Source organism: Vidua macroura, chromosome 2 (assembly GCF_024509145.1).
Source record: "Vidua macroura isolate BioBank_ID:100142 chromosome 2, ASM2450914v1, whole genome shotgun sequence".
In the NCBI taxonomy this organism is placed as follows: domain Eukaryota; kingdom Metazoa; phylum Chordata; class Aves; order Passeriformes; family Viduidae; genus Vidua; species Vidua macroura.
Window position 1 is genome coordinate 73,055,591 of NC_071572.1, and position 22,705 is coordinate 73,078,295.

Consider the following 22,705-nt stretch of genomic DNA (forward strand, 5'->3'; position numbering starts at 1 on the left):
AGAATTACAGTGTCTGCCCAGCTAAGTGCAGTAACCACAGAGGCATGAGAACAACAGGAACTTTGTCTCTCCTCTCTCATTTACCTCTGCATTCAAACCTTCATGGTAATGAAAATGTATTAAATAGTTCCACATGCTTGGTGGTCATACAGCATGCATGATCGTCCAGACTGGCTACCAGAAGATGCCCCACAATCACAGTTTTTCCCTGCAGTAGCTCTTTATTTGATCTAGGTAAAGATCAAATCCATACAGCTGCATTTAGTGATAATAAGTCAGCCTCATAAAAAGGTTCTCAGCACTTAAAAACTCTTGATGACTTGCTTCAGAAATTAATTGTTCTCAGGATGAGCAATGTATGCCTAGCTTCTACTCTAAATTTGACTAACTTCAGATTCTTACTACTAGCTTTTAGACCTGTTTCAAATAGGCTGAAGAGCTGTTCATTGTGAATTTTCTGTGCTATCTCCTCTCCTGTAGCCATAGCCATTTTCATATGCCATAATTAAGTTAGTTCTTCATTTGGAAGCCCTGTAGACATGCTGCAGGGAAAATGTATTGAGCATGGAGAAGCTGCAGTATTTTTCATCCCCAGGAAACAGGCTTCAAAGGCTGCTATAGCTAAGCTTACAAAGGCACAATTGCCAAACCTTTCAAGCCTTCGTGACTCATTATGGAGAAGTTTCAAAACTTGGTTTCAAATGCCTCCCTGGAGTTCATTCTCCCTTTCAATGCAAAATAACTCTTTCTGGTGACCTTGTTTTATTTTTATCAAGGATAAATTCAAAGGCAGAGGGTTAAGAATGATCAATGGATAGGAGTTGATGGACCAACACCAAAAGATTATTATGGTTAATTGCTTAAGAGAAAGGCTTGATTCTTACTGTGATGCTTTCTTATTCCCCACTTGCCCACCCAGGCCTCAGAGTGTGCTCTGTTCATGGACACCGATCAGGTCACACATTTTAGAGCATCTGCTATGACCAGAGTCACACAGAACCATAGGAAGATTAAGCCACCCACCTTAGGTATGTGGCAGAGAATCAGGCATCTGACATTGTTTGAGGAGGTGTGGCTGTGTCACCAGGGTGCCTGGATGACTTTGCCAAGGTTGTGATATGTCCCAGGTGGGTTCTTGAGTGGGGACAGCTTCAGGGGCATATTGAGGACTTGGCTTGACAAAACAGAACCATCATGGCAATGAGGGGTCCTGGTGTATAGCTGGAATCACTTTTCAAATCTTTCTCTTACAGTTCTCAGAGATGGGCTCTCCATAATACTTCAGTTATGAAGGAAGAAGGGAAGCTGAATTGTTTTTTTGCAATGGAGAAGACAGAGGGAGAAACACCAGCACTGTGGCTCCCACCTTGTTGCTTATCTCCCTGCCAACATGTACCCCAAATCCTCTTTGTGCTGTATTAAGGAAAGGAAAAGCTTTGACATCTGCTTTCTTACGTCATCTTTTCCAATTTTGCATCCAATAACCCCCTGGTGAAAAGAGGAACAATGACTTCATATAGCTGCTGTTTGATTCTTCTGCTGTTTACCTGGAGCACTGCTGCCTATGGGCCAAACCAACGGGCACAGAAAAAGGGAGACATTATTCTTGGAGGATTGTTCCCTATTCATTTTGGAGTGGCTGCTAAAGATCAGGATCTAAAATCAAGGCCAGAATCAGTGGAGTGTATAAGGTAAGCTGGTAAAAGGGAAAATAAAGTTTTGGTGGGGAAGTCTTCACATTTCTTGACTTTAAATTGTGTAAATATGGTCTGTAATCTGATGCTTGTGATTGGAAGGTATGATGTAAATAATGGAAAAAACAAGTGTTTATGTGAAACAGTAAAATAAATACTATTTGGACACTAAAAGAGGGCAAACTTTGTACTACCTGAAGCTGCCAAAACATTCATATACTGATCCATCTGGCCATTCACAGGGAACATTTGAATAGTATCTGAAAATTAGCTTCCCTAGCAGGACTGAAAATTACCAATAAATGCCCTTTAGTTTATTTGATTATAGTAATGTATGGCCAAATAGTTTAGAAATCAATTTTTTGTCCAGTTTTGCCTGTCATCTTCTAAGACTTTACAAACTGTTAAGTTGCCTAAACAAGTGAAAAGATTAAAGTGAGATAGGTCAGGGCTTTTGAAAAATCCCAGTGAATGACACATAAATGTCTCTTTAGGACTTTGTAAAAGTCCCAAACTTGAGACCAGGCTTTCCTCACCCAGAGTTCTTCTCTTTTGTGTAAACAACACATCTATGTTTTGTCTTAAGTTTTTGGGAGTTAACCTTGGGGTGAGAAATGCACATGAAAACAGTTCTTCATATTATTGAATTGTAGGCATTTTTATGATGAAATGTGAGGAATTTTTAACATTACAAGCCTGCACATAATACACAGAACAAGTGGAAAGTGTGACAGAAACTGATTGCAACTGGAACATCATATAAACAAAATATAAGAAATTAATGTGGATTTCTGTCATGACAGTGCATGAGAAAACACTTCATTGTTATGGGACTTCTGTTACCATGTGTGAAGAACTGTCTATCTGAAATTATTTGGACCTCTCATCCTAGGCTGGGGATCTAGTACAGTTTTGTTGCAGATGGCAATGAGGGATGGCCAACAGCATTCCTGTTACAGATTTCAGGTGTGGTTTCCCACTGAGACACTGAGCAAGACACAACCATCTAGGTTATGAGATCATGCCCAGAACCTGTTATGGGGAGCACACAAAAGTGTCAATAAGCAGGGGTTATTTTGGCTTCTTCTGTGTGTGCACAGGAAAGTCATGAACTAAAAGTATGTGCAATGTCTATTTCATGGAGCAAGAATCTCTGCCAGCTTTTCAGCATGTTTTTTCCTCTACCAAATGCATAATTTTAAAAGTGGAATGCTGGAAAGCAATAGATGTTTTCAGCTCTAGTTTCTTCTTCTCCTGCTCCAGCTGGCAGGCAGGACAATGCAGATATTTGCAAACTAAACAGCTTTCATTTCTATCGAGTCTGGGTCAGCCTCAGTGGCTGTCTTGACATGGTCACATTATTGGAAGAGATGGCTGGAAAATGTTCTGCCACAAGTACTACAAGTGTGTGGTTGCCAAAAGGCATGTTAATGAAGTAGCACTGCCAACAACAGGCAAATCCTGAAAAGCCAGACTAGCTGTTTTAAGGACACAATGGGAGCTCCTTCTGGGTGGCATTCAATCTGCTAAAAGGTATCCTCCTGCTGAAATTTGCCTGGATAAAATCCCTGTTCTTTTTACCCTTGTAAGTAGGTGATGAAGGTAGAAGATATAGGTGCAAAAGAGAAAAAAAGATGTCTGCAGAGGCAGGCATTTGTGGCACATATCCTTCAGGGAGATGGATAAATTGAGAGTTGATAATATAATGCTGTTGAAGAAAGAATGAAGGTCAGAGATCTAGCTGCAGAGGTAGTAGAAACTACAAAAGGAATAAGGGGATGATTGGACCAGAAATAACTGGAAGTTGCTTCATTGCACACATCTTTACAAGAAAATGTCCATTTGCAGGAAATGTTTAATTCAAAAGAGGTTGGATTGAGAAGACTTTTTGAGATTGGTCATCAGGTTTTAATGATGGAGGTAATAAATACATGGGAATGTTTGTGTGTATTCGTTGTTATTGGTACACGTCAAATTGAGAGCAGATCTTTTTCTGGAAGGATTTTCTATTTTAAGCAGTATTGAAGTCAGAAAATTCCTTCTGCTCAAGTTGTACAGAAATCTCTCAACACAAACATGGAAGTCATTTTTTGTTTTGATCAGGCGTTAGACTTTGGCAGGGTTCTGCATGCTGACTGTAGGAGTTCAATACATTCATCAAGTTTTTTTCTAAAATCTTAAATTATCACATGTGAGTTTCCTAGGTTCCAGGCAACTGACTGGTCTGGAATTATCAAATTTATATTTTTGGGGGCAGAAAAAAAAATATAGGTTCTAGTTTCTTCACAAAGTAAGTCTCCCCGATCTTGTAGTGTCAAAAACTTCTGTAGGGTGGGAAATCTACAGATTAGCAAATTAGATAGAAATCCATAGGGAAGCACAAATGTGACTGTACATGGTCAAACCAAAGGTGCTAAATCTGTCCTATACCTTTACCTGCCCTTGTTGCCCTTCTCTGAGCCTTCTCCAGCACTGTGTATCTTTTCGAAGCTGAGGCTAATAAGTTTTATACCCACCCCTTTTCAGAAGGCTGCATACAGTTTTTAATCTCTTTATTATGTAGAAAAATATGTCTCATATCACATAAGAAAATTAGTCCCAGATCACTCTGGGATAATGAGCATCCTCTCTCTGTCCTCGTGCTTTCTTGCAGCAGTATATCATCAGACCACATGAAAAGCTCCATGACAAGACCTAAGGGTCCCACTGAAACCCTGTGGGTGGTCTATTTTAGAGTTCAGAATCAAACAACTTAAGATAATGTGGTTTTCCTCTGTTTTGAGGACTGTTCAACCTGATCAGTGCTGTTTGGACATTTAGCTGTGTTCAGTGCTATACCTATGCTCCCTAACTGGACTTCCCAATGGATAGGACAGCTGGGGCTTCTCAAAAAGGATAGGACTGTTTTCTCTCCACTTTCTCAGTTTTTATGTTCTTCATGCTCTTGTGGCTCAGCACCTTTCTCTCAGCTCAGCAAACCTACTGGCCTGAACCTACTGTGCATATCTGGCACATGATTATTTAGAAACAATATACATAACTCAGCGGTGAAAGGAAAAGGGAATGGTAACAATCAGTTCCCCATTCTTTTTGTGCTGCTGCTACTGAAAATGCATCCTTGTGCTCTAAACACTGAATTGTAGAGCCCGAAGTGAAAATGTACCCATGATTTTGCCACACTAAATGTCAGATAGGAATACACAAAGTGAGAGCAGTTTTGTTTCCTGTTTGTTGTTTCAGCAATCAAGGATCCTGCATTTGATATAAATACACCTCCTGTCTTTGTATGCCTCAGGTGCTGCTGCAGCAACTTTCCTTATAACATTTGCTGATGCATATCTGATGTGTTCAGGGGAGGCAGAGACTGAGCACAGCACAAGCAAGCCCTGAGCCCCGTTCCATTCCCTGTCAGCACCCCCATAGGCCTATTCATAACCTGATTTCTCTACCCCTTCTTGATTTCAGGGAGATTAGCAGTTTTCTTGTATTCTGATCATCAGTCTAGCCAAGGTCCCACACTGTGACACAAAGCTTTCAAGCTGTGAAACTGTGGTGAGACATTGTCCCCACGTCATAGTGCAAGACTATGGCTCCATAGTCTTTACATAGTCGCATGGCTCCAGGCGTCTTTACCCCACTGAGCTTTTCTGTCCTTCTGAGAGAACAGAATTTTAATCTGAGCCCTTGCAGATGTATTTGCTAATCCCATTGCAGACCTGAATGTACAACAAGATACTTGGAATTTCTCTTGCCTAAGATGTAATTATATCATTTTCTCTCTCTTCCATTCACCTTCTGAATTGTAATTTTTTAATTTTTTATTTTCTTTGTTCTGCGTAATTCCCCTCACCCATAGTCCTTGATTGTAAGAGTGGTAAGCAACTCATTATACCTATGACTGCAGGAATCCAACAAATGACTGAAAGTCTCCCCCTTGCATAGCTTAGAAGTAACAGTGGTAGTAGCAGTGATAACATGCAATTAATGTACTGGAAATCTAGAGAGGACAGAGAAATTAGTATGTGCATGCAACCACTAGAGAAAGAGGAGTGCTGGCATGATTGAAAGGTATATGCAGGCTTTGCCACCATTTCTGAGTATAAGTACCTGTCAGATATAGGGGGTAAGTGAAAGCTTTATTCAGAGCTTTATTTCACATCAGTTTCTCCTTTTTTTTTTTTTTTTTTTTTTTCTTCATATTCCATTGCTTAGTACCTTGCAGGTGTGATAAATGAAGGTCATGAATACACATGAGGCTGTGAATTATTTCTTTATGGAGACTAGCAAAGATCAGGACCAATTTCCCTGCTGGATCCAGGCAGTAAGAGCTGTTAAAACCAAACCACACAAACCAACTGGGGATGGAGCTCTGGGGAGCTTAAACCATGCAGACAGCTTTGCCCCTTAATTTGCATAGGGGGCAAATTGCTTGTTTTAAAACACTGACTGGGACATTTAAGCCATCCTGAGCGCTGTTTGTCAGACATGTTTAGTTTCTAGCAAACTGGTCTGCTGCACAGCTGTCCTCTGCAGAGGTGACAATTACAGCAAGGTGTTGTTTCCAATTTCTCTCTCCCAGTTTGTGCTTCTCCTTGGGAATACAAAGATCAGTGGGTTGAATACTCTGAGAGGTGGGAGAACAAGTATTAGAAGGGAAACCTTTAAGGAAGGAGTGTAAATAAAAATTCCCCTCTACACCTGTGGGCTCTGAATTATTTACATTAAACTCTCATTTAGAGCTTAATGGCCACTTTTCATAGCACCACATCTCACAAAATGCAAGACTGTGTGAACATACCTGTAAAGTAATACAGCAGAAAATGAGCTTTGGAGGCTGCTTCTTTGCCATCAAGAAAATACCAGTGGCTATTTAAATATTCTGGAAATCTAATGAAAGCTTGCTTCTGATAGTAAATACTGTACAGCTTCTTCATGTAAATTACCAGTCAAATTTCTGCATGGTTGACAGAGCATTCTAGTGACTTATCATATTAATCACAGCAGCAGCACAGCACAGGGGTCAGCTGCATCAGTGGGACCTACTGCCAGGTTCAAAGGCTGCTCTTAACAATCCCTCATGTACACACCAAGCAAAGAGGAACCTATCTGCAGCCCCTGCTGGGATCTTACAGTACAGTGGGAGAGAAATTGTCCACAAAATATCCATTCATAGAAATTGGAAGGATCTTGCTTTATTTAGAGGAGTTTGGCAGCACTGCCTTTGTTTGACCATATCTGTGTTATGGAACCGATACAACACTGTCTCAGATGACAAAATGACAGCTTGTCTGAAGAAGCTTGTCTATCAGGTGTTAGAGAAGACAGAGTGAGGAGTGCTGTCTTCATCCCATCTGATCCTCTCCTCCTGAGCTGCTCATGCTGCTGTCAGCAGACATGCAAGTGAAGAGAAACGCAGGTCTCTTGCCTAGGTTAGTTTAAGATAAATTATTGAAAGTATTTCAAAGATATTTTGGATTCTAGCTCCCAGGAAACAGCCCCTACTCTCCTTTCCCTCCAAAATAAAACCATTCCAAATGCAAGTACCTGAACTAGAGGCCTTATACTGTAAATATACACTAATCAGGAGCATATGTCAGAAAGGAAAACAAAGGCAACCATGTATCGTGGGCCTTAGTCTGCATTTACTGAATTAAATGCCAGATATTTCCTTGAAGTGAAGGGTAAGACGATCCAGATCACTGCTTTCAAAGATACACCGTCTGAAGATACCACCTTGTGGCATTTAAAAAAAATAAAGCCAAATTCCTTTCAAGCAGGCAAAATAATTTTCTGTCATACTTCACCTATATAATTTAAAGTAAGCAGGCTTAAATTTGCTTTTACATATACTCAAATGTGTGAAGCTTTTCCCAGTAGTATAGTGGTATCTTTGAACTTCCCAGGTTCTCAGTAGCCTTCCATTTAAATACAGAATATGCGATCTTTTACATGAGGAGCCTGAATATGGCTCCTTGCTTCAAATCCTATTCATATTAAAAATCTCTGTAAACACGTGCTGCTTTTTAAAAATTCACAGCACCCTTCCTTGTTTCCATTTATCCCAATGTGCATTACTGACCACATGTAGCAACATGGTGTGCCCAACACATCTTTTCCTGTACACAGCACTCACTGACTCAATCCCTCTGAGCCTTGGCCTTTTATTTAAGAGCTCTCTCGTTGTATCTCATCCCTTAATGGTTTGGAACTAGAGCAAAAAATATTCTAAATGACCAAATTGCTTCTATCAGTAACCCACACTCCCATGCATCTAAAGACTAATCTTAATAAAGCTAACTGTCCCTTTGATAATAAGTTAGTGATTAGTTATAACTAAGGACTCAAACTTTTTGACCTGAAGAGATCTGTACTGTGCTGTCTGGGCTTTGAGGTATAACCTCAGAGCTGAACCTCATTTGGAATTTGGCCAAAGATGTCTGGAGAGGTGAAGTCAAGTTGAATAAATGAAGTTTTTAAGACTTAAAGATAAACCTTAGATGCAATGTCATTAGAAATTCTGACCCCAGATGAATCAGATAAAACTCCTGGAATGGAAGTAACATGGCTTTGTTCATTCAGCTTTGAAAAAGTCAGACATAGCTAACGTCAACTTTGGAAGCAATTAATTTAATCTAGCCATTAAAAAAGTTTAGGTCATATATCTCAGAGATTGAAAGGTGATTTCATGAAGCTTATCTTTAGAAATCTTCACCTTAGTAATGAAAACATTTCTCTAAGCATTTCAAAATGTAACTCATGTGAAACCTACAATTTACCATTTCATATAGAATCTGTTCTTGGGCAGGCTATTTCCCCAGGCTTTTCCAGTTTTGGGGCCCGTCACTTTTCCCAGTGTAACAGCAGTGTAAAGCATAACAGCATTGACACTTTCCTGTTTTCATCTGCAACTCAGCACAAAGCTGCAAACTAGCTGGTATCCTGACTCACAGTGCATTCCAAGGAGGGGCAGGTTTCAGCTGATGAAAGATTCTGCCATTCCAGCTGCATCGCCCTAAAACACGACAGCCTCACAGGTGCACAACTGGTTGCCAGGGCAACTTTATAGGGGAAACACAGTAAAACTTTAGAATAATATGTATCAAAGATACTTTCTTGCTGCTGCTTTCTACGAAGAAGTTTCTCTCCTTTGTGGATAAGCAATCATCATGCTTCAGCTTCTTCCACTGCCAGGCTACTGATGCCATAAGCAGTGACTGCTAGCTCCCACAGGACAGTGGCCACCAATCTGCACCTCTGCCTTAGCTCCATGCACAGGTGCAAGATGATCAGAAAACTCAGCTTCTCTATCTTTGAGAAAAGCAGAGGCTTCAAAAAACAGTTTCAGTTTCACAGACCAGTTCTAAGGGCATCTTCTGAGTTCATGTCTAGAGCAAATTGTGTGAGAGAACTATAATAATGAGAAAAGTTATGCCTTCTGTGAAGGCACTGAAGTATCTAAATAACAAGTTATCAGTTTGCACTAGGACTTATATTTATAGCATGTCTCTGATCTCTGGTATGAACAGTCTGTGCTCTCTCTCACAAACTGAATGGTGTCATGTGAGGCCGAATTTCCCTGAGCAGAGCTCCTGGGCACCTCTGCATCCAGCAGCATGCCAGTGCTGTGGCTCAGCCTGCTCTGCCTGCCCAAAGCCAGGAGGAGCTGACACACTCCAGGAGTATCCTCGAGCCTAAGTCCCAGGCAGCATCGGCATAGGCTTAGCAGACACTGCCATCTGCATTCAGAAACATGTCAGAGGAGGTTGGAAGCAAACCTGGTAGGTGTAGCTTTCAGTCAGAGGATCACAACATCCATTTCCTCAGGGATCATGAGATCAGGTTTAGGGTCCTGAGCACAAGGGATAGGCCAGAGTCACCATTCCAGACATGCTGTCTTTCAACTTTCCCAGGTTTTAGGGGACTTAGAAAAGTTTACCTCTGGAGTGAGCACCCAAATTGAAAAGTTGAAAGCCAGAATTAAACCTTGTAGCAAAAGCATGTCTCTTATGTAGTAGAGACAAAAGCAAAATTTTCCAAATTTTTAGTAGGGTGAAGAAATAGCATAAGCTGCTTTTGCCTTTTGTATCTGGAATTTTTCACTCTGACTTTGCCTCATTCCGCTGCTCATTGTCTCCTCTGCTCCGTTTTCCTCCTTCTCATTCTATTTTGTCTTTATTTTTGCTCCCCCAGGTATAATTTCCGAGGCTTCCGCTGGCTCCAGGCTATGATCTTTGCCATAGAAGAAATAAACAGTAGCCCAACTCTCCTTCCCAACATGACCCTGGGATATAGGATATTTGACACTTGCAATACAGTCTCGAAAGCCCTGGAGGCCACACTGAGTTTTGTGGCCCAGAACAAGATAGACTCCTTGAACCTGGACGAATTCTGTAACTGCTCAGAACATATCCCTTCCACCATTGCAGTCGTGGGAGCAACTGGCTCTGGCATCTCCACTGCTGTGGCCAATCTGCTGGGACTCTTTTACATACCTCAGGTACGCTTCCACCTCACTTATTTAGGTTACAGAAGTGGCCTGCTTCTCTACTCTGCAGAGATTAAGCAGAGATTGCTTAATTTTTGCCATTTCCAGTAGCATTTATAGGAGAGAAACAATAAAATGGCAGGCGGGAGGGGGAGTGGGTGTCATTGTTGTGATAGAAATATATCTTGCTAGCACTTTGCAGTCCCCAAATGCCAAGGTTACTGAGCAGCCATAACAACAGATGGCCAACAGCAGCCTAGCCTAGGAGGACTGGAGTCCTGTAGAGTGGTTTAGTCTGTGAATACAGCAGTAACTGTAAGCATTCTGACTCTGCTGGAGCCAGTGCCAGCATCCATGGCCCCATCCTTTGGTTTAAGAGGCTTGTTGATCTGCCAAGACCTTAAGTAAAGTACAAGGCTGGCTTAATGTTGGTGCTCTTGATTTTACTTTTCTACACTGAAATCAGCTTTGGAAAAAGTGCTTGGCCTTATCCATTTAAGTGCTACCTTGTATAGCCGAACACTTCCAATCTCTCTTCCAAAATTAATAGAGGTGCCAGAGCTCACAAGAGCCCTTAAAACAAGATTGTGTCAGAATGTGCTCTCAGTCTGTGCTGAGAAATGTATCTTTGCTTCAGCCAGGGCTCCAATTCTCATCTGCACCATGAATGAAGAAGGAAGGATTCTTGATTGCCCTGTGCACAGTAATAGATCTTGTCTGTTGAGTCTTATCAGTCTGACTCCTTTGCAGGAGCCTGAAAAACTGGACATTTGGTCTCTGAGCAGGGCAAGAATGGTTTAAGCTGTGCCATCTGGGTATTGCTCAGAGTGGCATTTGAAGTTGGCATGTAATAAACATCTTATGGGGCATTGTTGATTTACACATCACATTACCAGGTGAACAAGGGCAGCTGAGAAGGGTTGGTGAGTTCAACTGAACATAAGAGATGTTTGCAGTTCTCAGACTTTCTCTTTAAACAGAGAATTACATTTGTCCTATGAGGCAGTAACCTTATCTAGAGGCTGCAGAAAAGGGTAGATGTCAGGAGGTTCAGTTCTGGAACGAAGTCTCAGCTAGGTGGTTGAAGTATGACAACTGAAAGCAGACTTTTAGACTGGCAGATGTTGGGTAGAATTGTCACAGCCATTTATATCAAGGCCATTAGCAAATCTAGGCTTATTAGGCCCTGCATTTCAGTAGGAGTTGGAGGTGTATTTTACAATTTATGTATGGCTCATTACTCATTCTGTTGACGTAGACACTGAAAATGTTACAACTTCTGTTCTGTTTCTCAATACCTCAGGTCTGTGTCCCCTTACAGCACACGTGGCAGTGGGACACATTGCCTGTACTCCTGGAAAAAGGTTGATGGAGGTGAGAGTAGCACTGGGCAAGAGCCTGTCCAGGGGAGAGTACAGTTCTGTGAAAGGAGGATTTACTCCGGGGGCCCTTGAAACTGCACTATAAGACCTCCTTTTCTTTCTTCCTGCAGAAACATTAAATAACAGAGTTTAAGGAGAAGATAAGGTTTTCTGTAAATTTCCACTTTGTACAAAATGAACTATTTATAGAAGACTTTTCAAGTGAGAGTCAGTCCTAAAGAATTCAGATACCAATCTCAAAATGTGTTTTAGAAGTTCTCCAGATCTTTAAACAGTTATTATCTGGGGTTTATGGTTTTCTTCCTACTTGTAGATAATTCAAATTATATCTTAAGAGCATGTGGCACTTGTTGTGATTAGGAAAATAAAATATTTCTAGATAGTTTTAGAAAATGAAATAAAATCCAGTTTTAACCATAAAACATGGCGGCTTATGAAGCATGGACTGGCTTCTTTGCTGATTCTGGCCAGCAATCAGGAAACACTGCTCAAGTAGCATTACCATAACACTCTGCAGGATCAAGGAAGCTGATATACATCACATTCTTCTTATATCAGCTGACAGGGATTGTATAAAAAGGCAAAAGGAGCCTGTTTAAGGTTGGGGATGGATGTCAAAGGCAAGGAGAGGAAGACAGAGCAGCTTTGGAATGGCAATACCATCCTGCTGTCTCATGTCTGGTTCAGGACAGAGAAAGCCTGTGTTTTGTCTTAATTCGGTGCATTGCCCTCATTTATCTAGATGGCACATTCTTTTTATTTCTGAATTTGACAGAAATCTTTGCTATTTCTCCAATCTAGTGTCCATTTCTCTCTCCTTCAGATCCTTGACCTTGCAGGTGGGCACAAGCTACAAGCTGGCTCCAGCCTCTCAGGTCTGAGCAGCTGCTCCTGTATGAGTGCCTCTGTAGGATAGGTACAGCTAGAAGAATGTACAGGCCCTCGGAGTGGATCACCTGCAAACACAGGCTAAGAAAATGTGGTTCCCAGGCTGACAGTGATGCTAGGTAAATGGAGGCAATTTATTTCAGGCATTTCACTTCATGATGTGTTTTGCTTGTTTGCTGTGCTCTGACAGGTCAGCTATGCCTCATCCAGTCGTCTCCTGAGCAATAAGAACCAGTTCAAGTCCTTCCTGCGCACAATCCCCAATGATGAGCATCAGGCCACAGCCATGGCAGACATCATCGAGTACTTTCGCTGGAACTGGGTGGGAACAATCGCAGCTGATGATGACTATGGCCGGCCAGGGATTGAAAAATTTCGGGAAGAGGCAGAGGAGAGAGATATCTGCATTGATTTTAGCGAGCTCATCTCCCAGTACTCAGACGAAGAGGAGATCCAGCAGGTGGTAGAGGTCATCCAGAACTCCACAGCAAGAGTGATTGTTGTTTTTTCCAGTGGCCCAGATCTGGAGCCTCTCATCAAAGAGATTGTCAGGAGAAACATCACTGGCAAGATCTGGCTGGCAAGCGAGGCCTGGGCCAGCTCTTCCCTAATAGCCATGCCAGAGTTTTTCCGTGTCATTGGCAGCACCATCGGGTTTGCACTGAAAGCAGGACAGATCCCAGGCTTTCGTGAGTTCCTGCAGAAGGTGCATCCCAAGAAGTCCACCAACAATGGCTTTGCCAAGGAGTTTTGGGAGGAGACATTTAACTGCTATCTCCCTGATGGATCCAAAAGTTCTCCTGCTTCAACTTCCTTCCACAAGGGCCATGAAGAGGGGCTGGGAGCTGGAAATGGAACATCTGCCTTCCGACCTCCATGCACAGGGGATGAGAACATCACCAGCGTGGAGACACCATACATGGACTACACACACTTGCGGATATCCTATAATGTGTACTTGGCAGTGTATTCCATCGCCCATGCCTTGCAGGATATTTATACCTGTACCCCTGGGAAGGGACTCTTCACCAATGGGTCCTGTGCAGACATAAAGAAAGTGGAGGCATGGCAGGTAAGCTCTTCATTCGTGTGCCTGTTGAATATACCTGCAGAAGGAAAGTTAAGCTCTCCCAAATGCCCTTTAGGGTGCCTTTCCTAATCCTGGGTCTCAGACACAGCATAAGGCTCCTCGGATTCAGTGTGTGACTGTGTCTGAGGTAGGTGCATGCTCCCACCCCACAGGGAATGTAAGGTAAGTTGGGCTAGGCCTGCAGTGAAAGGGGCTTAAACCAGGTTAAATTTTCTTGCAATTGCTGCGGGCCAAAAGTGCACACACAGACAATTACCACAGCCTGCCTGACGCAAGGTAACTTGATCATATATTGAGCTTTACATAAACAAGAGGGCCTGGGGAGAACACATAAACAAGGAAAACAGTTTTCAGGGTTCATTTTCCTTGGCAAGCTTTATATCTTTTGCAATCCCACAGCAATTTTCCATACAGGCTGTGTTTTTTTCCTCACAGTTTTAAGCTTATATAGCATCAAACTAAAGAAGATTGAGTAATGAAGGAAAATAATGTGTGGCTCTTGGGTAGAAAATAGATAGCTGCTTTGATTTGGCAGTGGTAATTGTGAACTGATGAAATTATATTAATGACTTAGTCCCATTTACTCATTCATTCAATGCATTCTGCCCACTGGCACATGGATCACATTTTGTCTTCTGATCCTTTATGAATACTCTCTACCTTACAATGTGTTTGATCATGCTATCCAATGTGGTATTCACTTTGTGGTGTTAATATCTACTGCATTCTTAACAAAATTAGCATGGACTGATGATGATATGTCAATTATGTAGCAAATTCTGTCTGCCTCATTCTGGTTGTCACAAAACACTTGCGCCCAAACATGCCTGAAATCAGAACAACACAGGTGAATAAATGGAGAATCACCTCCCCATTTGCATTGGTGTTTTCCTCTCTTTGGGATAGTCTAATCAAAATAAAGGCTGCCCTTGCCACAAACTACAGATGTCAGGTCGCATTCACATATGGGAACTGCAGTTTGGTTCCTGTCTAGTTTCCGTTAACTGAAAAACATCAGTCAGATCAAAGTAAAAGCTTTGTCTTGGCATTTATGGGAAACTTGCACTGCTCTAGGTGTCTGTATAGGTTTATCAAAACCACTTTACTCAGAGTTGATGAGTGCAACTCCAAGTGAACTCGAGTTCCTGATTTAGAGGAATCCTGTAATTGCTGGCTGGCTGTAAAGTTTCTGTCTTTCAAAGCTATTCCACTTTTCAGGAAAATACTGGCAGAAATGGGCAAGTCACAGACAGATTCAGCTTTCACTGTTGTCAGTAAAAATTATCCAGAATAAATGTAGTTTAATTCATTCCTTTATGCCTTGTCAGCTTGGAAAGTAAAGCTGGATATTCATGCCATTGCTAAGTAAAAGAAGGTGTTTGTTGAAGACTACATGGTTGAGAAGCATGACCTCTCATTTCTGTGTTGCTTGTTGAGTGCTGAAGGATATACACATCAAAATGTAAAGCATCCTGCTGATCTAGGCATTTGGATATACATACCTGCCTGAGAGAAGGGAATGAGCAAGGAGTATGTAGAGAATAACCCCAATGGGCAGGAGCAGGGAGTGCAACAAAGGAACAGGCTATACTTATAATGACCACCATCATATGATGGCTTTCAAGCCTACTTGTGCATTTTTTTCACTTTGTTTCAAAATCAAACACATGAATAGCAGGTAAATGCCAAATTTGTGTACACACCTACTTCATACCAGGCATTGCAGCTCATTACCTTCAGGAAGCTTTCCTCAGCCCTGGGAGTAATGAGTTTACCTCACAAACACGCAGCCTCCAGCATTTCCAGAGTGATTTTCTGAGAACCACACAGAAAGAAAGTCTTTCTAGTAAAGTCAATCTCATTTGCAGTGGTACTTCTGCCAGTGTTCACTGCCTGCTCCCTTTCTCACAGTCAGGTCAGGCTTTTCTTGATGGGAAGTGACCCGAGAGAGCAAGGACAGTGCTAGGAGGCCCCCACACCTGTGACTGGAGGGCAGCTGCTCACGATGTGTGCAATTACTGGCCAGGTGCTGTTTGGTACAGATAAGGTGAACCTGCTGAACTTGTGACTCCATTAACCTGAGCTCCTGTCCGGAGCAGCCTTTGCCAGCAGGGTCAGTGGCTGAGGAGCAAAAAATTATACATTCCACAATTTAATTATGTACTATTTAATTTTGTTGCCTTTCAATTGTGTTATCCTATTAACACATATGAGTTTTTATTGTTGTTTGGTAATTGCTAATTTTACGTGTTTATAACACAAATCTTCTGGGGGTTGTGTTCTGTATCATTTGTGGAGGGTGCTTGTGTGGGTCCATATATAAACCCAGGATTTTTACCTCAGTGATCAGTTCATTTGAAATGGACAGCCTAGCACAAATCACTGTGAGTGAAGTTCTCCTATAAAGCATTTACCATCTATAGTTTAAGAAGGCTCTAGGTGTGTTTCAGCATGAGGAGCACAGGATTTTTGTCTCCTAAGGTGAAATATCAAATACTACCAACTTTCAAAATTTATAGCTACTTGTTTAAGAAACCGTTGGCTCATTTTCTCCACCTGGGTCAGTGATCTGTGACAGATCCTGTCCATAAACCCAGTCTTGCTTCCTTTTGTTTTACCAGTGCCTCTGAAGCTGGCTAGGGGCATTCCCAGTGGAGATGGGACTGGCCAGCCTAAGCTGTCTGGCTGCCCAGCATGTGCAGAGATGCAGGCACAGGCAGAGCTGGCGAGCAGGCAGGACAGCTTCCAGGCTGTGCCCAGAGGAACCTGTGCCACTCATTCCATATGCAGAGCTGGCCAGGGAATTCAGAATCCTGTATCTGAAAATGGGGCAGCTGGCACTTCAGAACTCTGCAGAAAATTGCAGGTTTTATTAGGATGCCTGTGCTGCCCTTATTCAGAGCAATCTGAGCTGTCTTAAGAATTTACACTGCTGCAAGGCAGAAGATAATCGAGGTGCACTGTATAAATTTTAGGTCCTCCGGGGGTTCCCTGGGTTCCCAGCCAGTCCGGAGAGTGATCCTCGGCTGGCCGGTCCGCAGGGAGGGGTAGATGAAACCCAGAAAGCTCCACCAAATAAAGACGAGACGTCTCCCGAGCAGCAGGATCCGAGAGGTTTATTGTAGGAGAGGAACAGCAACCTCTCGAAGGGAAAACTGACTCAGGGAGCCTAGTACAAGGGCGGGACTGAGAATATAAGGGCAGAGGGATAGGAGTGGCTAGGGCACAAACCAACCAATGGGTAACGGGTAGAGGGGAGGAGACGGGATGGGGTGACATGTAATGAACCAATCGGGATACAGGAGAGGAGTGGCATTCTAACAGGGTCCAATGGGATTAACAGAACAGAAGAACTTTCTAGAACCGGGGAGTGTGTTAAGCTTTGACAGACAGCCTCAACTGGGGAGGGAAACAGCATGTGATTGACAACTTCTGGCTATATTGAAGTTGCCTCCCAAGGGAGGGCGGGGACCCCTCCCACAGTGCACACCTTTGCAAGATGCCTGCAAAGGGCAGACAGTATTGTCTGCATGTGCCATTGTTGTGTCCTGCACAATATTGAACAAGATCAGATTAATTACTTCTTTTCACACTGTTTTGTTCAGGTAACAAAAAGGTGCAGGGCAATCCCTGCAAAACAAAATGGATAAATCCCCCAAAACAAAATGGATAAATGCTGTCACTTTGGGGCAAGGCAAAATTTTATAAAAAGCACTAAGAATTAAAGTGCATGGGTGCAAATAGTAGAACAGGAAAAAATCCTCATAAAGGTTTCCAATACCTCTGGCTGTCAAAAGACCACTCTGTTCTGCTGGGGAGTTGTGACTTTTTAGGAGACCATATCAAGTACAGCTAATTCTGTGTGTTGCTCTGGTTTGTGGACTTGCCTACCCCAAACACAGGCTCTCCCATAAGCTACAGAATGGAAGCGGGAAGTTATGGCAAGGGGTGGGATACAGGCTGAGAACTGCTGTACTGATGCTGCCTCTCTGTCAAAATTCCCTGTATTTTTGGCCTGTTTCTCCATAACTGCTTTAACAGTCTGATTTTGAAGCCCTTTTTTCTTAATATCTTCCCTGATAAGATTTCTCAGGTCCCTCGTGTTCCTTCATTTTCTTAGTCAAATATCTCATGAGGCTATTTCTGCAGTCAGTTCTAGGAAAAAGTCCATAAGTCCATCTGTTCTTTTTTCAGTTCCCCTCTGAGCATTTACAGGAGCCTCTCTGGTGTCTCTCTCTCACTACAAACACTCTGTGATCCTGCAAAAAAAAAATAGGAAGAAAACTAACAGAGAATCTGTCCTTCAGAGCAAATATTTCCTGCTTCATATTATTTCTGTGTGAGAAGTTGAAAGACCTGTCTTTTCTTCAGACTGAGGTCACTCAGTTTCTGCCCATTCATTTGGATTCTTGATGAGCAGGTGCTGGACCTCTCTTTGTTTCTTGCAGTAAAAGCATTGTGATTAAATGTGATTGGGAAGACAGGCTCCCAATGATCTGAGAAGGCAAGGGTGTGCAGCCACAGGGTCATTTAGCAGAGCATCTTTGGGCTGACTCCCAGACAGTTTGCAGGTTGCTGTTGCACTGGAGGCTTTGAACTTTGGCATGAGTGAAAAACAAGAGCTCTTCTAGGCACCAAGGCAAAGCACTCTGCAAGGGCTGAAAAATGTGTTGTGCTAATGATTCTCAGGTTAGAGACATGCTTGTGTGTATTACTCTATCTGACTGACCTCAGACTCAGTGAAAAGTTGCCATATGCTGCTCCACAAAATAAAAAAAAAAAAAAATACAAAATCGCTTCACCTAGCAACACCTGAATTTTTTTATTACTCTTGTGCACCTCCCAGCCAACAGCTCCTTCCTCAGAGCTGGTGATGCGCTTTGTGAAGAGGTAAAAATGGACTGGTGCCTTCTCCAGCTTTACATTTAGGTGTGTCTGCCTGGCTGGAAATTGATTGTGCAAGGCTTTAAAGAAGTAAATAATGCCTTAGATGACATAGACCTTTGAGCCTAATGGGTTATCTAATCAATTTTTGTGTCTATTAAACTAGAGGCCTGTCGAACAATTCAAAACCAGCTGCTTTGTGGTATAGAATTAAACAGTATCAGAACAGCTATTAGCTATGGCTGGTGGGAAAATTCGTAATTTGGGGAGAATCACAAAGAAAACAGAGGAAGCTGTTGAATGTCAGACAACTGCAAAACCTTGCCTACTCTGCATTACAAATGCACTGGAGATGTATTTGTTGTGAACAGAAGGCAAGAGGTGTGCCTTTGTTGTGGGAGACAGAATTGAGAGGGACACTACTTGAGCCACACACAGAAATATAGAGGTCAATAGAGCAAACACAACTGTTTCCCCACCAGGCCAATAACAGACAATTGCTTATTCATCAGTTTGAAGATAAGAACTTGCCATCAGCTGAGAACATCAACTAAGCAGACAATAGATGGAGTAATATTTAGAAGTCTCTACAGCTAAAAGGATAAAGACTTAACAGGACTCACCAGCAGAAAATGTGCTGGGAAACGATTGCCCTGACAAGGCTGCTAGAAGAAGGGTGAATGAACTGCATGCAGCAAATACAACAAAGGAGTTATGGTTATTAATTACTAAGTAAAGAATGGCTGAGATTCTTCTGAACTGGGGTAGTACACACTGCCTGATAACCAAACCCACAGTATTCTTGTCTGCCCCTAAACACATTGAATTTTTCACAAAAGTTGCTTTTGATATAGTCATTTATGCGCTGCTCTACAACAAAAGCTGTATTTTAATAGAACTTTTTTATATTTATGAAGCTCATTTATGAAGTACTTCTGTCAGTTAGGGAAAAGTCAGTTTTTCAGCTTATACTGGGAATTTTAGGGAAGGCTCCATGAAATGCTCATACAATGTCTCTCTGTAACAACTTCAGATAACAATTATCCCTTGAATTACCAAGACCTCAGACACCAGTATCTGTTACAAAGACACAGCATGCCTTTGTTGCACAAAAGGACGTAAAATTTCTTCCAGGACTGACCTTTCCTGATACTACTCACAAATGGAGCTGGTGACAAAGGGCACCTTGAGAGCTTCCTAAAGGCACTCGCAAAGTGGGATGAGGAAATAAGTGGATATATAAAAAATTCCCATTTATCCCAAGATGGAGTTGAAGCTAACTTCAAAGTCATTATATTCATAGCATAGGTTATTATTTAATTTCTTTCTGGGTAGTCAGCTATCTTCACAAATGCTTTACTAACCAGTCACAGTTAGTTATCCCCAAAGTGAACTTTTATGCACTATGAAGGACTCATGTTGCTCCACACAGAAGTTAGGAGGAATGAGAACAAATTACTTTTTAGGGTAACCCTTTTGCCTTGTAGAATTATAAGAGTGATCTTCCAACTGGACTAGAAGCAACACTTTGCCCTGAAAGGACCTTTACCAGTGTCTGTAGGAAGAAAGACATAAAAGACCGAAGAAATCAAAGTCTTGACATGAGATTTCTTTGTTGGCCAAGACTTACATTGATAGAGGAAATGGAAAAACCAGATTTAAGCTAGTAGGCAAGTGGAACATGTGCCCAGACACAGTAACTGAATCCCCTGGAACATTAGTTGACCATTCCTGGACCTATGACTGTGCTTGCACACTCTGAATGTCTGAAACACTTGCATGAGTGCAGTTAACTCACTGTGACTATAGGAAACTTTGGGACTCTTTTTTTTTTTCCCCATGGATAGTACTTCTTGAATCAATTATAAATAAGCATTGAACTCAGGTTTCATGAATTACCATGGTTCTGTTAAAAGAAATGACACCTAGAGTGCAGAATCTGTTGGTTCTCATTCCAACAAAGAGCTTACCCAAGTGTTGAAGGAATTAATCCTATAGCTCCAAATAGGAACGAATTTACATTCGAAAGCTATGACTTTCTCCTGGCCTAGAGAGCAGCACAGCTCTTCAAAGCAGTATCAGCAATGCTCTGTGCAGGATGCAGCTTCAGACCTCACTGGGACTTTGAAGAGACTGATCCATAAAGGGTTGTTTGAAGAAAGTGACAGCAAAGGACTGTAAATGCACAGTTGGGCAGGGATGGCATTAAAGTCTCCCAGAAAATAAACATTTCAATCAGACTTTCTTTACACAAGACAACATACATGAATTATACTACTTGAAAACATGGAGCACTTGAACCTTAGGGTCTACTAGTAGCTTTAATAATAGGAATTTTTTAACATATTATTTAATATTAAACTTAAATTAATAAAAGAGCCCTATCTTAAGCTGTTAGGTACTTCTCTGTAACAGTTATTGTGCAGTATCATGATGTCTCAAGAACATTAAAGTTAGGACTCCTGCCAATAGATCCTTCACCTTTAGTACACAGCAGCCTGGGCTATTATACCCAATGGATTTCTCCATATTATATTTGCTGCAAGTGAAAACCAAAGCAATAATGGCATCAAGTCTAGACTAAGTGGCTCTGATTTTTTTTCATACCATGGCTGTAGGTAAAGACAGGAGCACACAACACAAAATACCATCTAGCAGCACTGACAATTAAGTTTCATTGTACCTGTACGATTGCCTTTTTCTGTCTGGAGACCATCTCTCTCCACAAAACCTCAGCAAAAACCTAAAACTTGTTTAAACAGTGTCACTTTCTAAATGATCATGCAGCTTGAAATCCTTTCTATAATTAATTATGTAAATTTATGCCACATTTAGGAAAGTAACTAATCTTGATCCAGCTAAAGGCTGCTTCACATTGAATATAAAACCTAGGTATTTCATTTCTGAAAGGCTATGTTTGACAGCCAAACTTGTGTTTAGCAAGATTTATTTTCCCCAAAGACATGCTGACTGGTAGGCCTTTTTTTTAATTAGTATGATCCATGGCAGGCCACGTCTCTTGTTACAGATCATGTCTGATTTCCTGTTGGGATTTACTGACCTTTCGTTTCATTGGTCCTTACTTGAGCTTGCTCTATTAGATTTAAAAGTCCAGATGAAGTATGCATCATTTTTCTCCATGTAATATTTATGCACATTGATCAAATTATTCCTTGGTCTTACCTTGATAATTTAAACAGAGTAGTCTTTTAGTCATAAGGTATGTTTTCCGCTTTAGTTCTATACCTTGTCCATTCACTCATCCCTCTTTTTGGCATGTATTCAGTATTCCTTCAACAGACTCAGCACAGCCAGACAGTGGAAAAAATCCCACATTTGCATACTCCTATTACTTCTTCATTTGTAGGAGCACAAGGTACCTGAGCCTTCCGTGCCACCATGTGCAATGGAAAAGTCACATTAAATCGCCAGTAATCCTTTGCAGCAGGTGGTGGTACCCTTTCCGTGCCAGGTGTGAATTCCTTATACCTTGATGCACAAGCCTGAATTTCACTCTATTAAACACAAATATTTCAAAGCAATCTGAGGGAAAATGCTTTTTCTTTAATCTTATTTACAATTACCTTAATCCATGAATTTTCAGCAAATTTTGCCAGCAGTGCTTGTGTAGCTGCTGCCAGGGTACTGATGAACATATTGGGAAGCAGTGAGTTGTTTACTGAGGCTGGAGGAGTTCCCCACGAACTGATGATCTGCCTCTGTTGATATCTGTTGGGCAATTCCTGATCCATGTTACATGAAGTATAAAGCTCAGTTATTTCACTTCTGAAGGGTTATTTCTGTCAATCCAACTTGAATTTAAGAAGATCTGTATTTCCCAAATGTTATTAGGTGGTAGCAATTATGTTTCCATCCTACAGTTTTGTATTAATTGCTCCTCAGCCCTAAACTCTCATTTTCCATTGTTTTTCCTGTGATTCATGTCAGGCTAACCAGCCTTTGTCTTCAGAGGACCTCCCTCTGCCTTCTACAGTATTGTCTTTTCTTGGCAGCTGTTGCAGCCCACCAGAGGCTGACACTGAACAGAACTTTGGATACAGTGTTGGGAATGCATTACACTTGCAGGTGTAGCAGAAAGGTGGATTGGGGTTGCTGTGGAATAAGATTAGATAGCACATTGACTTTGTCATTCAAAGCCAGTGGCATTTTTATGTGTATATCATAAACCTACTGTAGTAGGGCTCTCTTTATTGCTCATGGATTGCTGTGATGAACTGTCTGGTTCTGTCAGCCTTTTAAATCCAATTTAAATTGCTCAGGC

General features: G+C 41.7%; 1 protein-coding gene across 1 annotated transcript in view; it reads left to right on the forward strand.

Moving 5' to 3' along the window:
- Nucleotides 1-1,270: 1,270 nt before the first annotated feature.
- The window catches only part of CASR (calcium sensing receptor), a 42,186-nt gene continuing 20,751 nt past the window's right edge, over nucleotides 1,271-22,705 (forward strand). The window contains exons 1-3 of the mRNA XM_053971944.1: nucleotides 1,271-1,691; nucleotides 9,885-10,191; nucleotides 12,640-13,521. Coding sequence (XP_053827919.1) covers nucleotides 1,507-1,691; nucleotides 9,885-10,191; nucleotides 12,640-13,521 — 1,374 coding nt within the window. The 5' untranslated portion in view covers nucleotides 1,271-1,506. The remainder of the gene's footprint in view (nucleotides 1,692-9,884; nucleotides 10,192-12,639; nucleotides 13,522-22,705) is intronic.